Below are 16,473 nucleotides of genomic sequence, written 5' to 3' on the forward strand. Positions count from 1 at the left end.
AACTGAATGCAAGGTTCAGCAGTCATATCTTGGAAATGTCAGCAGATCTAAGGGGTTTCCCAGAGGATATCCCTGTGTGACACTCTTTGGGGCATATAGAAACATTTATAATTATGGCAGCTTTGTGAAAGAAGTGGGGGAGTCATATAAAAAATGTTTAGGGGTACTCTCATTTTGACTCAAGAAAATCACCATTTTATAGTTCAAACTGGGGAAAATAAATACAGTAAATGGACAAAAGTACAAAGATTCACAAAATGTTTAGGGGTCTTTGTCCCCCCAGAAAAAAAGCACTGATTAGGAGATAGGCACATAAAATAACCCAGTATTTTTCTCCCTCTGAATATAGATGTGCATATATCTACACTGTCATTGTTAACTTTCTGCCCTCAAGACCCAGTTCTACCCCCTGGGTGGCATTTCTCCTTGGGGTCTACAGCATTTGTTCCTACCATACCAAATGCAGCTTATCAATATATTGGGGGGGGGCACCAGTGACCAACCTCTTGTTTTCCCCCACTTCCAAGGGCTGCTAAAACTGGGGGGTTGTGAAGCACCAGGCGAGCCTCACAATGCACAGCTTGTGAGCTGTGTTAGCTTTGTGTCACATAATGCAGCACTATCACAACGCAAAGTTTCATATGGACGGGAGGGGGTTTAAAGTGACCTTTTTGATAGCTTGAAGAGATATGCCTGGGCGAATCCTCTTAAAAGCAGCCTGAATAGGTGATGAGGTACCATTTTTGGAGCATTTCCTCTTGTCTGTGGTTTCCTGTGGAGACACCTGCATGAGAGGCTGGGGGTGAGGATTGGGGTGGCAGGTGAGTTAGACTGTGCAAGGCTTCAGCAGCTGGATGTTGAGGAAGGAAGGTTTTCTCATCTCAGCAGGCATCCACTGCAGGACTGAGTCTAAAATCAAGTAGTTATTCCTCCAGAACTGTCTTCACTCCTTAATAGTGAGCCTCTGTGTAGCTCGCATCTCCATAAAGACAAAACTATGATAGCAACAGCAGCACATTCAGGTTGAGGTTGTACACTTTTCCAGAAGGGCCAATATCATGAAATGAAATCTCTACAAGCGTACGCCATATTCCTCTGGATATCCTGTGCTGGGGGCAGGGGAGACAAAAACAGCGGTACTTCAGACATCCTCCTCCTCCTCATGTTTGTATGCCGCCTTTCCATAGTTCAAACCATGCTCAAGGCAGCTTGCAACATAGAAAGATATACATAATTAAAACATAACCACAGTAGTCACAAACAATAAAACACTTTAAAACTACATGGGCAAATTGCACAGTTGCCACATAAATCATGGTAAGATAAAAAAATTAAAGATACCAAAAAAATATCAATAACCTAAAGGGAAACACCAACAAAACCCTCTGAACAAAAACGGTCTCAGCTTTTGCAGCTGGAGTCAGTCTGGGTTCCATCTTCCCAAGCAGGTGGAAAAAGGCCTGTCTAGCAGGGAGGAGGTCTTCTTGGACTCACAGCCGAAATGGCCTCTGCTTGTCTATTATTATTTTCAACAGAACAAATAGAAAGCAAGATGCCTTGCTGCAAAATTATGTTCTGCTGCCATATGACTCTGGTGAATTTTAACACTTGTGAATCGGGTTGGATAACCACACTTTTCTGGCGGTGGAGACTCTTGTATAAACTAGAGCTGAAGGAAATAGCCAGGGTTGTCAAAGGCTCGATCCAGCTAGAGGAGATGTGAGAAAAAATTCCTGGTTACCAAATGGGAGGGTAATTGTGGGTGGGGAGGATCAGTTAACCTTTCAGTTGAGTTTGTGCTACCCATATCCTCTTTTCAAGTCGCTCACAGCAGGTGCGTGCCATTTTTACGCAAGACCTAAAACACTTGGTTGCTGTGCTTGGCCTGGGCGCAACTGGACATTTCAAAGGAAACGCAGGATTGGGAGGTGGGGGTGGGGTGCTTGAAGGGGGAAGGGGTTAAACACACCTCCTGCTTGCCTACAGATCCTCCTTTCCTGTTATCTCTGTAGAAATAGGTTTGCTAAGATAAATACTGATTTCACAAACCTATAGAAAAGTAACATCAGGGCTACTAAAACTTACACTGAATGCATCCCCAGCCAAGAGAAAATGAGATCCCTTCCAGGTGGATGTAACCCCAAGGGGAAATGGGTCAGGGAAGAGGGAAATGCCTCTTCCTTAATTTGAGGATGGGTCCCCCAGTTAATTTCGCCGCCCCACATGTAGTCCTCCACTTGCAGTTCCCCATCCCATGGCCATAGTTTCTCAGTCCCTGCAGCTTCAGCTTGAAAGGAATCTCTCCTCACATGGGAACTTCTTTGGTGGTGTCTTTGGTTTATCTTCAGCAGCACAGAGGCCTTGGGGAAAACGAAACCTGCCATTTCTGGGCTACTCACACATCAAACATTTAAAGCACACTCACTCACTCCAAGTACCCAGGGACTGTAGTTTAAGGGTGCTGGGAGTTGTAGCTCTGTGAGTGGTAAACTACAGTTCCCAGTATTTGGGGGAGGGGGGAGTATGCTTTAAATGTACAAGACCCGTACAGCTTCCGTTCAAGTTTGGTAAACCATTTGCTGAATAAGTCAGAGAATCTCATCTCTGTTCTCTGTGCCTCCTTCGTTGGTGCCATATGCAGTTCTGCTAAATGCATGTCAGCACTGCTGTGTCTCCAGTTTTAATGCGGCAATGGCTGCCTCATAAAATATTGCTTTCAGGAGGGGGATATAAGTGTGAACTCTGAGCTTATCATGCAGGCTGGAGAGTTCCGTTAGGAGCCAGCGATGGCCATATTCCAAGAACTGGGAACAGATGTGCCATTCTTGTCTCATTTACAGTTGCTGGCTTGCTTATCTGCTGCCTTGAGCAAGACTGGATCCAAATCTGCCTAAAGCCAGAGAACAATTCTGTTCTCATAAGAAGAACTAAGTTTATGCTCTGCCTGCTTGTGTTCCACACTATCTAAAGTGACTTTCTCTGTTATGTCTTGCAAGCCCATGTAACTGGGAAGTGTGTGTATACTATATAATCTCATATATCAATATGATGTAGGTAGAGACCCCTTGTGTGGATCTTCCCCACCCATGTATCCTCGCTGGTTCAGGCTCCACCCACCTGGCTACCCCTCCACCCACCTGCCATCTCCTCAGTTCCCACCAGTGCCCAGCTGGCCCTTCACCCAAGCTCATATCTGTGGTTCACTTATCTTGAAATCAGTTAGAGGTCAAGTTGCCAACCCATTTTCTTCTCCTACAGTCTGATATTCAATGTGTCTACTGGGAAGTGAATATAGTCCCACTAAGTTCAACAGGACTTACTTCCTGCTGAGTATATGTAGGATTTGAGCCTCTAGTCTCTGTGGATTCCCTTCTGTGTCACCTCCACCATGAGCTCTCCAGGAGACCTAGAGCAAGCGGCTGCTCTCTCAGCTTCCAGCCTCTACCTGCAAGATTTACTTATATTTAAGATTTATACCTTGCTTTTCAGTATTAGCACCCACAAGGCGACTCACAATAGTCAGTAAGAACAATAGGATTCGGTTCAATACAATTTTTAAAACAGCAAAATATTTTTTGTAAAAGAACCCAACAGAACCAGCACATTAAAAATATCAGCTAAAAATAATTGAAAGAATCTCAAATATATTTATTTAGGACATTTGTTGGCTATCCAAAGTCCTCTTAGCGGTTCAAACATTATACAGTATCCAAACATTCTATAGTTCAAATTTTAAAGCATTAATTTAAAAATCAAACTCAATCATTCAATGTTCTGTCTTGTTAAATCTAGAGGTCTCAAGGCTGATTTATCTTACTGACTTCTTGTAAGGATTACCAAGATAATATATGTGCTGTGGTTTGAGTACTGCAAAAGCTCCATCAAAGTGTTAAGTACGGTATTAGTAAAATAGATCACATTTCAGATCCTAGGTTCTCTTCTCAGTATCCACTACGACCCTAATTCAACTGAAGTTGGTTGCAAGAAAGTCCCCTTGAAACGAAGGGGGAGGCCTACTGGCGTTTGCCCCCATTTTTGCCTTCCCATTTGCAGGTAGAAAAAATAGGACATTTCTGCAATTTGTGGGGAGTACAGAATAGGAGCAGAAGGGCTCCTCTGGGTGACTGGTGTCTGCTGTGGAACTTAAAGTATGTAAAAAGGTGAAATGGGGAGAGTTTGTCAGGAAACCCCCATCCTATTTTATGCTGAAAGTTCTCAAAAAAAGAGTTTCCATCTCAGTAATTGAAATCAATGGAGCAAATTAACTACAACCAGGGAGTAAGGAAACTTACTTCTGAATATGATGGAACTGGTAGTCATGACTAACTTGAGCTTAGATTGAGGCCTCCTGTAGTGTGTGATCAGTAGGCTTGCATTATGGAACCAACCTTCAACTTTGGTTACGCTAACAGTCTCCTCTGTTATGACTGTGGACTCGTCATAGGTTGAAGGGAAAATTGCAAAGACAGGACTAAGTTGTTCAGTGTCTCTGGCAATACCAGGTAAAGGATCTCCCAGAAATCCTGCCTCCGAGTTTTGTATGAAAAGGTGCTTAGAGAAACATTACAAACTAAAGGCACAGAGGTGTATTGTAGCACCTATTTTGTGTTAAGTCTTTATTGAGCAGCAAAAGAATGTATTTGGGCCTCAGACTTTTTGATGGCGTTTTAATACTTCAGCCCAATATTTGCTTCTTGTTTTGCAATTGCATACCTAGCCCCAGTTAATATTCTGTGCATGCCTCTTAGAAATTAAATGGAGAATGGCTATTTCTCCCCATCTTTCCACTTTAAAAGTCATTTGCTACAAAATGTTAGTATGATTACATATCTATAAAATTGCCATGCAGGAGTGAACTTATCAGGGTATAACAACATAGATGAAGTTAAGGCATGAAATATGAAATATCATGCTCTGGCATCCAAGAGAAGAGGTGCCCACATGGATTACTTTGAATGAGCTTTTTAGAAAAGAAAGGCTTTGCTGGGAGACATACTGGGTGGAGAACAAAGCCCCATTAGGTGACAAGAGCAGCTCAAGCAGAGCTCAGAGGCTGCAATAGGGGGTTTGCCTTCACAAGTCTTGTAAGTGGACATTTCACGAGCTGCTTCTTGAACTTTCCTAGAATGAATCAGGTGGACCAGGGTTCAAGAGGCCGTGGACTTCCCCTTCCCACCCATGGTATTTTAAAACAAAAAACCATGCTGCTTTCTCATCGCACAAAAAATAGTTTCTCATTTGAGCTATGGAAGGAGACTAGACATGCAATACTATTATTAATAATATACATTGTATTTACATACCACTTATCTGTCAAAATGGCTTTTACGTGCTTTGCAGGTATAGAAGCGATTACAAAGAATAAAGCCACACATAATTAAAACACACAGTGAAACAATTTTATCAAAACATTAAAATAAACACCAACAATTAAAGCATAGAATAAACAAACCTATCAAAACAACAGGACAATTGCGAGTTGAAACAGCAGTTACAATGGTTTAAATAGGAGGCTCAAGTCAGGAGACTGGGGAATCCTTGTCAAAAGAGTCTTCAGGAGCTGGTGGACGGCCAGCCAAGCGGGATGAACCATGAAGCAAAATAAGCCCCTGTTGAGGGCATCAAGGGAAGGGACACTACAGAAATCCTCCATTGCTGGATTTACCATGGACCATATGGTGCAGCTGAACCAGCTTCCACAAAAAAGGCTCTCAGAATAAATGGGGAAAAAATAAAAATACAACAACAACTTAATAATATAAATTAATGATATGTGGTTTATTTTTGTTTATATTTTGAATTAGATATATAGGGGGGCACCAAAATCTTTTAAGTGCTGAGTACCAGTACTAAGGGGGCCTCCTATGTTTCAGCAAGGAGTACCTTTTGCAACACTGGTGTAACATAGATAACTGTCCTGGAGAGAACGGATTCTCTACTATTGTGGGGGTGGGGTGGGGATGTAGGTAAAGCATCTTCCTACTTGTGGCAGCGTTCCAAATTACCCATGATATGAATCTCTTTGTGCATTGCTCAAGACACAGCGCTTGTTGTGTGTCAGGGGCCCCAAAGTGCAACTGACACAGGCTGAGTCCAATCTAAGTCATGAGAAGCCCAAGCCGCGCCCTTTACCCGTCCCCCCCTTAGTCTTCAGAACTCGGCTGCTGTGACTGCCAGCCTGGAGGCTAACATGAGGGCACATTCTATTTCGAAGATTCTGGAACCTTGAGGTCATTCATTTTTTATTTTTTTTTAAACGATATTTATTAAAGTTTCAAAAAAAGGATACATAGATAAGAAAAAGAAAAATAGAGAAAAGAAAAATACAAAATACAAAAAAAAAAAAAAAACAATTAAAAACAATTCCATCTTTTCATCACTTATCTTTCATTTACTTGTTTCCCGGACCTCCTCATGCCTCCCTTTTTTGTATTCCAGTTCAATTTATTAGTTCAGCAATTCCTTTCCCTCCTTATTTTATCCTGATCTTTAATCTTAATATATTATAGCATTAGGTTTTTACGTATTGAAAATCCAATTTTTCCATATTCTTTTATACCATTACAGCTAGAAACCACTTAACTTCAATCCAACATCATTCTAACATTCATTAATTTTGCAATATTTCTGTAAATAGTCTTTAAATTTCTTCCAATCTTCTTCTACCGACTCTTCTCCCTGGTCTCGGATTCTGCCAGTCATTTCCGCCAGAGGTCATTCATATGCTGTATCAAATGGGGGCCTGAACTGAACATAGATCTTTCTCAACTTACTGGGACTATTCCCTTTATCACCAGGAAAAGAAAGTCCTCCGGTAAGCGATGTCCCGGATGATTCTGATGAGCCCATGCCTGTGCCAGAAGATCTTTCCACCAGCACAGGCGGACAGCAGAATTCTCGCAGCGAGAGAGTTTTGGGTAAGAGCATTGCTATGTGTGGCTTGCTGCTTCCATGCACGAGGTGCTTCTCGATTCACTTGGAGGACTGAGAATGCCTTACTTCTGAGGCAGGTGTTTTTGTTTTGTTGCTTTTCTGTCTCGAAGGTAACAGGCCCCTTTTAACCTAAAAGGTTATAGCCAATAATCTAGCTTTACAATACGTGGTTCCATCAAAGACTGTTTCCATGCTCGTTCTGCACAGAAATGATTTTATGACAGAAAGTAAAAGCATAAGCATGGGGTTATGGGGGAAGGGGGTAGAAGAACACACAGAAAGCTTTCCTGCCTCTCTGTTAGATTTCCAATGTTAACCTGGATTATGCTTTGTAAATTTAATAGCTCTTGATTTGAAATAGATAGCAAGCATCTGGAATAACTGCAATACCATTATCCCAGTCTCAGTTGTCTGTAAATAATTTCCAGTAATCAAAATCATTGGTTTTCAGCTGATTGATGGCTTGCAACTCACACTTGGTCACACCCTGACCTAAAGTGGATTGCAGCAGTGGGACTGCCCCAAGTTTCTTGTCTGCTGTTTACATTTTAAAAGACTGGGGAAGCAAGAGAGAGATGGGGAGAAAAGCAGAGAGAAGGGATGTGGGGGAATGTAAATATGGGGAGGAAAAAAGATGGTAAAAATTAAAAGTGTGACCCATTTGTTAGAGATTGGTCTTGAAGGTGGGTCCTGGCTCTGAAAAGCCCACTCATCTAAATCCAAACTTTAGCTTGCTTTCTGGTGCAATGTAATGTACAAAAATATTATCCTGGTCAAGGAGAACTTCTGTATAACCAAATGTTTGATTACCAAGTGATTTGTGAGGTTTCTCCAGTTGTTTGGATTTAAAAATAAACAAATACAGGATGTGATCCAGGTAAAGTACATCCAAAGGCATGTAGACTCCACTGGTTTTCATAGGAAAGGGTTAAGAATCCAATAATAGTAATTAAACTGTATATGTGGCAGCTGAACAAAGTTGTCTGTTCCCTAGGAATCCACCGGATACATGCATGATTGCCACTTTCCTTTGCTGGATTTAGTTGATGAGTGTCTCCTCCAGTAAGGCAGAACGACAGAGTAAATTTGTCAGAGGCTGCAACTCATCCTAGTTGTTGCATTTAGAAAATGCTCCTTCCCCCAGGAAGAATAACAGGTTTAAATAATTTGTCCTCTTTCATTCTCGATCCCTGGGCTGGTTCCTCATCCATTGATTGCCCAACATTTGATGACTCACTGCTGGATTTGCAAACAAACTCCATTGTAAAGCAGGTTGTGTTTGAGGTGCCCTGAAAGCGCTGCCTGGGGTCCTTGTCAGCTTGGTCACACATGCAAGTTGCTGTTCAGCACCGCAGTTCTGAAGTCACAAACATGCATGAATGTGTGAATCAGCCCAGCCATGGAATCTGATCTCTTGGAATCCAGAAATGCTTCTAAAATGTGGTCACACGCTTGCTTCCTTAGTATGGCATCCGGGCTGCAGGGGAAGAAGTGGTCCCTTCCCATTCTGCGCTTCTCTCGATTCAGTGATGAGCTGCAACACAGATTAGGCAAGCTCTTCTTATCATGGCAGCTGCAACACAGCGTGAGGAAACATTCTTACATGGCAGATGGATGAAGCACCACTTTTTCTTTTATCAAAGATCTATAGCTTCTTCCTTTCCCTCTTTATTATCAGAGAAGCTGGCAGAGCTAGCTGAGTGATTAGAGGGAAGGGAAAAAAGAAACGAAAATGTAATTCAGAGCTAACACTCTGATCAGTGGGGCTGCAGCAGGTGGGGTTGTGCTCTTCCCCCAGCTGTGCGTCATGGTGGGGAGCAGGGGAGCAAGGCAGGGGGATGCTCTTGAGGTGCCCATCCGGCAGCAGAGCTGGAGCTCCTGTCACCCGTCGCGCACTGCGCTGAGCTCCCCACTTCCTTGCCCTTCCTGGTAAGATCAATGAGTCCTGGTGCTGAGAAGCAGGAGAGCAGCGCAGACCCACTTGCCCTCTGCCGCCAGCTTCCACTGGAACAGTCTTGTACTCTCAAGTTTTACACATAAAATTGGCTTCACAAACTGTAAAGATTGTGACTTCACGCCCTCAGGTGATGCGAGGTCCCGGGCAGTCTGACCATGCAGCTCTGGCTGAATGAGGCGAGTTTGGAGGGTATCATTCATGGGTAGCCAGCAGTTGCTCATTTTGTTTATTGCTGTATTATTATACATTTAACCACCATAATTGGAGGGTGTGATTTGGATTTTCTGCTTTGGGTGTTGAAACGTGCTGGGCCATCTCTGGGCATTGATGAGGGAGGTGGGGGGGCAGCTGAGGGCAGAAAGAGGCAGACGGGCCTTAGTTTTTTACTTTTGCAGCATGTGTATGAAATAAAAACATGATAGCAATGTTTATTAAATATACACATGGTTTCATGCGTATTTTCTTACAAAAGTAAAATATGAGCCATGTGACTACAAGAGACTATGGCAATACTCAACTTCCAGCCTTGGAGGGGGTTGCCACTGAAAACCATCTGCTGGGAAGCAACTGTGGAGAGGGATGTCGCCTTTATGAGCTGCTTTGGGGCTTTCCAGAGGCATTTGGCTGGCCTGTGTGGAAAACTGTGGATTTTATATAATACTGTTGTGTAAGGCATTGTATGTGGTTGCACCTTTGCCTTAAAAATGGACTAAAAGTCTATTAAATAAGTAGGATGCTAACATGCATAAATGAAGGCCATGCTAAATTTCTCCCTGAGGCCTGTTCAACTGAAGCAAAAAACTGAACTGAAGCGGGGGGGGGGGGGGGGATTACACAGAAAATCCTTTGATTGCCACAACATTCTTGGAACCAGAATACTATCACAACCCTGGAATGCCATCCTTGAGAATATTCCTGCTGACAGGGCCAGGCCGCTCGTGAGGGAAGGTGAGGTGGATGCTTCAGGCAGCAGGATCCACAGGGCAGCAGATCCCGCCTCCAAAGAACACATCGCCCTCTGTCGCCGCCAACCCATTTGCTCTTGGGAGGCTGGATCTGTTCCCCCCCCCCCCCAATGCTGCCTCCACAGTGGCCTCTTGGCCCATTGGAGGCGCTGCTTGTCTCCTCCCACCCTTGTCCACAATGCTGGTCTTTAATCCGCCCCCCCTTGTTCCTGATCTTCACTCCCTCCTCCTTCATTGGCAGGGGTGGGGGGCACTCCTTTGTGGTTCGCCTCAGGTAACAAAATGCATTGGGCTGGGCCTGCTTGCTGGTGTCTGTGCGCTCACTCCGCTATGGGCAGCTTGGGAATTGTGATTTATAGTAGTTGCTTGGGGGAAAAACCCAATTAGAAAGGAAGGAAATCTGGCCAAGATCAGCCGATTTTACAGTAACCAAGAGTCAAGTGCTTCCATACTTCTTCCATTGAAATAAATGGGATTTAGAAGAAGGCTGGAGTTTTGCTGGATCGTGCCCGGATTTCTTAAAAACAAATCTCTTGCCCAGCCCTTCTCCATCCTGGAGCCAGCCAGGATAATGGGGGTGTCTGCTGAGGAGCTCCTGTCTTTTCTAGGAACAATTTCTGTGCTCCTAATGTTTGATTACACTCCCAACTAGGAATGTGGGAATCTACCATGTGGAAGTGCCGTAGGATTTCCACATAGCTAAACAGCAAGGCAGTGTTCACATTCTTGTTTCCATTAGGCTCCTACTGGTGTTCTGGAATATGGTTCCAAACCTTTCAGATTAGAGAAATCCTTAAATGCAGAGGCCAGCTTCAAATGTAGGCAAGAGTATAAGGAAGGTGGCTTGGTAGAAAAGGAAGCCAAAAGGCTAAAGGGGAAGTGCTCCACCCTAGATTGAGAAACACAATCCACTCAGCGGTGGTGTTCTAGAGGCTGTTTTGACAAAGGTAATAAATATCTAGTGCTCTTGAGTAGCGAGAGTGGCTGTGGAGCTGCTTTCTTACAACTAACCGGTGTGCTTCCAAACAAACACAAACACATTGGCCATGCCGGTAGGACTGGTGGGAGCCTCAGCTCAGTCACAACTGCAGGGCCAAAATCGCCTGACACCTGGTGTGTTGCTTTGCAAAGTGCAGATTAGGTCAGTTTGCCTGTAAATGTGAACTGAATTGCAGTCCTCCCCACCAAGGACTGTGTGGGTCACGTGCTCCACTCCCTTTCTGAATAACAGAATTACCCAGTGATCCTGTGTCCTTACACACATTACAGCAGATGCAAAGCAACAGATGACTTCACTATCTAAATCTCAGGATTGTGATGCTGGGGGGGGGGGGTGCAGCAAAGGGAGGGGAGGGATAAGAGAAGCAAAGGAACAAAGGATGGACAGGTTCAAATGCAGCTGATATGTACTCAGCCCTTGGTGCATTTGCAGGGTGAAGACTGCGGTGTTAAGCTAGCCCTTCACAGAAAACATTTTGAGACGGGGCGCTAAAGTGCTTCTGGGTAGATATAGAATAAGCCGCTGTTTCACACTTCCATTTTACAGAGCAGTCCTGTACAGTATACATGTCTATTCAGAAGTAGGTCCCATCCAGTTCAGTGGAGCATACAGGGTTGCGGCCTTCATTACGCTGCAAAACAGGTGTATTTTTCAACAGCAAAATTTATCTCTGCCCTCCCCTCTCCCACTTTCTGGTACCATCCCTTACATCAGAGTAATGCTGCAGGTGTTGTGATAGTTTTCACTAACCTAGAGGAAAGAAGAAACTTACTGTGAGTCTAACGTGCTTCTGGATGAAAAGAATCGAAAGATTCTTTGGCTAAACTGGAGATACTGTGTGTGCCTCATTGTGTGGCTTTTTTCAATCCGGATAGTGAGCCTGCTGATCTTATCTGCAGTGGGAGGAAGTTGCTTTTATCTGAGAAGCGCATCTCTCCCATTCTGATAAGTCCTGCTTTAGCTGTGGAGTTATATTTATCTAGTGGGATCACTGGCTCACCAGCCGCAGCCGCAGCCGCAGTGGGGCTGTTACTGAGGGGAGGCCAAGATGAGCCAGGCAGGATCCTGCAGAAGGAAGATCAGCCTTAGAGTAAGTCTTGGACTCCTTGGGGAGCGAGAGGCGAATGAGCCCATCTCTGAAGGAAGGCTGGGGGAGCCCAAGTCCAAGCTGTAGCTCTCGCAACATGTCAGCTCAAACAAAGCACTTTCCCCCAGGGCCCATCCCAAGGAAAAGTTGGCGACACCAAATTCCAGGTCACTGTTTAGTCCTCCATTTCTAAATTTGGTAGCTAGAAAGTGATTCCTTCAAGAGGAACACCAGTTTCCTGCCCCTTTCCCCACAAACCATTGAACTGAGGTGAAGAGGGACAATAGCAGAATTTTTTTTCTTTATAGAAAAAAGTAAAGAATTCCCCAAGCATGCAATATCAGGAGAGGGATGTCTATGTAAACAAAAACACACAAGGGCTATTTGAGGATGAAGTGGGACAAAGCAGGTGAAAGGAGCAAAAAAGAGAAGTTTAGTCAAAAGGATGTGATAAATGCTCCCTGTGTTTACCCTTTGCCCCCCCCCCCCCAATGTCTCTGGCCTTTGAGTGAGTTTCTCATTCTACAGTCAGTTTTTCAGTTTTTCTCTCTGGTCTGAGGCACTTATTTATCCCAGCCTTTATTTCTGGTCACCACATTTTTCTGCCCAGCTCTTTGTTGGCAAAAAGCAACTGTGAACCGATGGGAGGACCAGTGAGGTTGCTTGAGGAACCTGACTCCCCTATTTTATTCATTTATCTATTGCATAATGGGAGGCAATGATGGAGCATATTCAGTAGTCACGCTTTGCAGTGCAGCTTCGTGTATACAGAAGAAGGAAGGGGAGAGTGTAAACGTACGTAATAGCAGAGCTCTTAAATAGTGCCTCTCAAGCGCTTCACATATATCAGTAAGCCTTTGAGCAGCCCTGCGATGCTGGCCATTATTAGCTCCACAGCACCTTCGGGCTGCCCACTGTGGACTTCCTTCTCTGCCCACATGCCTGTCAGGCGGAAATTTAACAGGTGGATGCTTTTCCCACCACTTAGCCCCATATCAGAAAAGCTTCAACTGCTTAATTACATGGTCGGCTCATCCACTCTTCCCCTTTCCCCATGATTTCTTCTGTTTGAACCATCATGGACATTTGCTCCGATTCAGCCATAAACGGGGTTTTCCGGGGTGGGGGGAGTGGTGGGAGAAAAGTAAAACCTCTCAGACGCATGCTGAGAAGTCATGGATCAAACGGAAGGGTGGGTGAGCCCTGTGTCCGGCTGGTCCCAAAGGCCCAAAGGCCCAAGAGCAGAGCAGCCAGCCATGCGGGGGGCGGGGGGGGGGGGGAGTTAAACTGTCTCGGCCTTCCTGCCTGGAGGAGGGGTTGAGAGACTGTCTGCTTCTGTCCCTAACCTCCACCTGCGGACTGAGTTGCGCAGTGTAGGCCCTAAGTGCATCCTCCCGGCCCTCCGCTTTTTACAGCGTGGCGCATGGGGCTGTACATGGGCTCCCTGCAGAAACCTTGCTTGCCATCTGTGAAGAGAGGGAGGGGCTGGCAGCAGGTGCACTTGCAGCCCCCCCCCCTTTCCTCATTTCCATCCAGTGTGACCATCCACACGAAGCTCCTGATCATCTCAGTCTGGATAATGAATACTCTTGTTGTGGCCAGGCAGGCTGATTCCTGGAAACCGCAGGGGTTCTTTCGCCTCTTGGCCCCCACAACAGAAATTAAATTAAGAAATGTTAATTCATGGGGGGGGCAGCAGAGATTTTGTTGGCTTTGGAGCCCATGATACCTTGAAAGGATGGAATAACAATGATAATGAGGTATTATCTGAATCTGCAACACCTTTTCTTAATTTTATCTCTATGTTGCTGGTAGATCCTATTGAAATTGGTATCTTGTCATGGGCTTTATATTAATGCTAAATGGATTTTTTTAATATACTTCCACCAAAATTGCTTGAGCAAAAGAAAATAAAAAAGTGTTTTGTTGTTTGCGCTTTATAACTAAACCCAGGGGGACTTCGTACATTTATTGATCACTGCTGTAAGCGTTTTTCATATCCACTTTAACCTTGACAATAAAAGCCATTTAATTAATTAATTCAGCTTGTAGGCTGCGTTACTATTGGAGAAATACACAAAACAAATAAATACTTTCCCTCAGTTCCAGTTACGCTACACTCAAGCAAGCAAGCAACAATTAAGTACAAAGTGCAATCATATTCTCAAAGCAGCAAGTAAAACAAAGGCATCATTTTAAAAGTACCTTTTTTGAAGAAGCCTGCCTTATGGCGATGGAGGGGTGCCAACCTGAATGAAATATTCAGGGGGTTGGCGCTGCATAACTGATCACAAAACACTCACAATATTTCAATGGCAATGCCCATCAACTTTGGGAGGGTCCAGCCCCTCAAATATTTTATTGGTGGAGGGGCAAAGAGACCTGGGCCCCTAGGAGTTGGCTCCTATGTGGCAAAACGCCATTTCAGAGGAGACCAGCCGATCCCCATGTGTAGTTGTGGGCAAAGAGAAGGGCCTTTTCCTTGCCAGCCATGCCTCAGGGCCCAATGAAGGGCAAAACGCCTCTGAGCTTACAGCCGCTGCTATCCATGTGGAAGACTGGGTCCGGAAACACACACACACACCCCAACGCCAAACTTCCGGAGGAACACTTTCTTACCCAAAACTGGTTCAGTTTTTACTGACATGTTCCTTATAAATACTTTCCACACTGATCTCTTTAAACCTCCATACAGTAGTCCTTTTTATATCAAATATGGAGTTCTTTTTTGTATCATAATGCCATACGCTTCGTATATAACAGAAGTTGAGCACCTACAAGCCTTGAGCTCTCTTCCTAGTCTTCACTTTACTCTTTTTGGCATCTGCTTAAAACATTTATGTTTAGGCAAACCTATCCAGGCATATAGAAGTTACATATTTTATTTCTTTTTGGCTAATGTTGATTTTAATAATCTTTTAAAATAGTTTTAATGGCTTTTTTACTGTTTTCTGTTGGAAAAGTTAACATTTTATGTTGTTTTTTTACATTCAAGCAGTATACACATTTGGTAAATAAAAAATTAATAATATTAATATGGAGGTAAGGGAGGGAATATGCAGCAGAACAGGCTGATTATCTGCCTCCAGGACCAACGAAGTCACACCAAATAGCTGAGCTGAGTAGCACAATTCCAAGCATGTTTAACTAGATATAAGTCCCACTGAAGGTACTCCACAGTAAGAATGCTTAGAACTGCGGCCTTAATTGTTTTAACTATATTTTATCCCACCTTTCTCTCAAAGATCTCGAGGCAGCTCCATGATCTTTTGTTCTCACAACAACCCTGTAAAGTAGGTTAGGCAGAGAGAGAGAGAGAGCCAGGAAACTGTGCCTGAGCTGGGACCTGGACCCAGATTTTATGGAGCAAGTCCAACACTCCAACCACTACACCACACTGCAATAAAAACAATTAGCAGCACTGCTCAGGAATATATCTCATCCTCCTAAAATAGATTTCTAAAAATCATAACTGTGGAAAACTCACAATGAATCCTGTGCATCCTCACAAATCTATATGCCTATCCTTGAAATCTATAATTTAGCAGAGGCAGGAAATGTAAGCCTAGCAAGCAGGCAGATTATGGGGGTACAGTGGTTTCCACTGAGTTCCACACAGCAGACAAGCTGGAAGGTGTACAGAGGAGGGCGACAAAGATGATCCAGGGTCTGGAAATCAAGCCTGATGAGGAAAGTTTGAGGGAGCTGGGTATGTTCAGCCTGAAAAAGAGGAGACTGAAAGGAGACAGATATGATAGCCAACTTCAGACATTTAAAGGGCTGTCAACATGGAGGATGAACCTGAACCAATGGCTTCAAGTTTACAAGAAAGGAGATTCCAATGAAACGTCAGGAAGAATTTTCCGACAGTAAGAGACAGTGCAAGGTTGTGGACTCTCCTTCCTTGGAGGTTTTTAAGCAGAGGTTGGATGGCTATCAGTCATGGAAGCTTTAGCTGAGATTGCAGGGGGTTGGGCTGCATGACCCTCAGGGTCCCTTCCAACTCTACAATTCTATGACTCTATGAAAAGGGACATAGTTGGAGGGGGTTAAAACCTGCCCTCTGCTTCAAGCAATACTGCCAGGAATTCCCAAAGTATATATGCCCTCCTTCTGCACAGCATATTGAATAGCTTTTTATGTGTCTTTCATATACAGCTGGCCTCTAAAAGCTCATAGGTGGCCCTTAATCAACTGGATGCTGTTATATAAGATGTTTCACTGGCTGGCTGAGTGCAATTGTTGTTTAACAAAGTGAATTTTTAAAGAAATAAACAGAATAATCTCCTAAGGTGATTAATAAACTAAGGTGACTTTCTCGATTCTGTAGAAGGTCACAGGTCATCTTGTCCCCAGCCAGCACAGTCAAGACCACCGTGTGCCCCAAAGCAGAGAGCAGGTGCACCAGCAAAAGTTCCCTGCAGAACAAACAACTTCAGATGATGTAGGCCTTGAACTCCTAAGAAAAACCCAACTCTTCCTGTGTTGACTGGTGTTGCCTATGTGAAATTCATTCTTCCTCCTCTTTTTT

The 16,473-nt window shown here is 44.1% G+C and overlaps 1 protein-coding gene across 6 annotated transcripts in view; it reads left to right on the forward strand.

The window, feature by feature from the left end:
- The window catches only part of IKZF1 (IKAROS family zinc finger 1), a 71,526-nt gene that overhangs the window by 18,201 nt on the left and 36,852 nt on the right, over window positions 1–16,473 (forward strand). For all 6 annotated transcript variants that reach the window (XM_080976837.1, XM_080976838.1, XM_080976839.1 and 3 more), the window contains exon 3: window positions 6,798–6,917. In XM_080976837.1, coding sequence (XP_080832963.1) covers window positions 6,798–6,917 — 120 coding nt within the window. The remainder of the gene's footprint in view (window positions 1–6,797; window positions 6,918–16,473) is intronic.

Source organism: Podarcis pityusensis (assembly GCF_964106645.2).
Source record: "Podarcis pityusensis genome assembly, chromosome: 13".
Lineage (NCBI taxonomy): Eukaryota > Metazoa > Chordata > Lepidosauria > Squamata > Lacertidae > Podarcis > Podarcis pityusensis.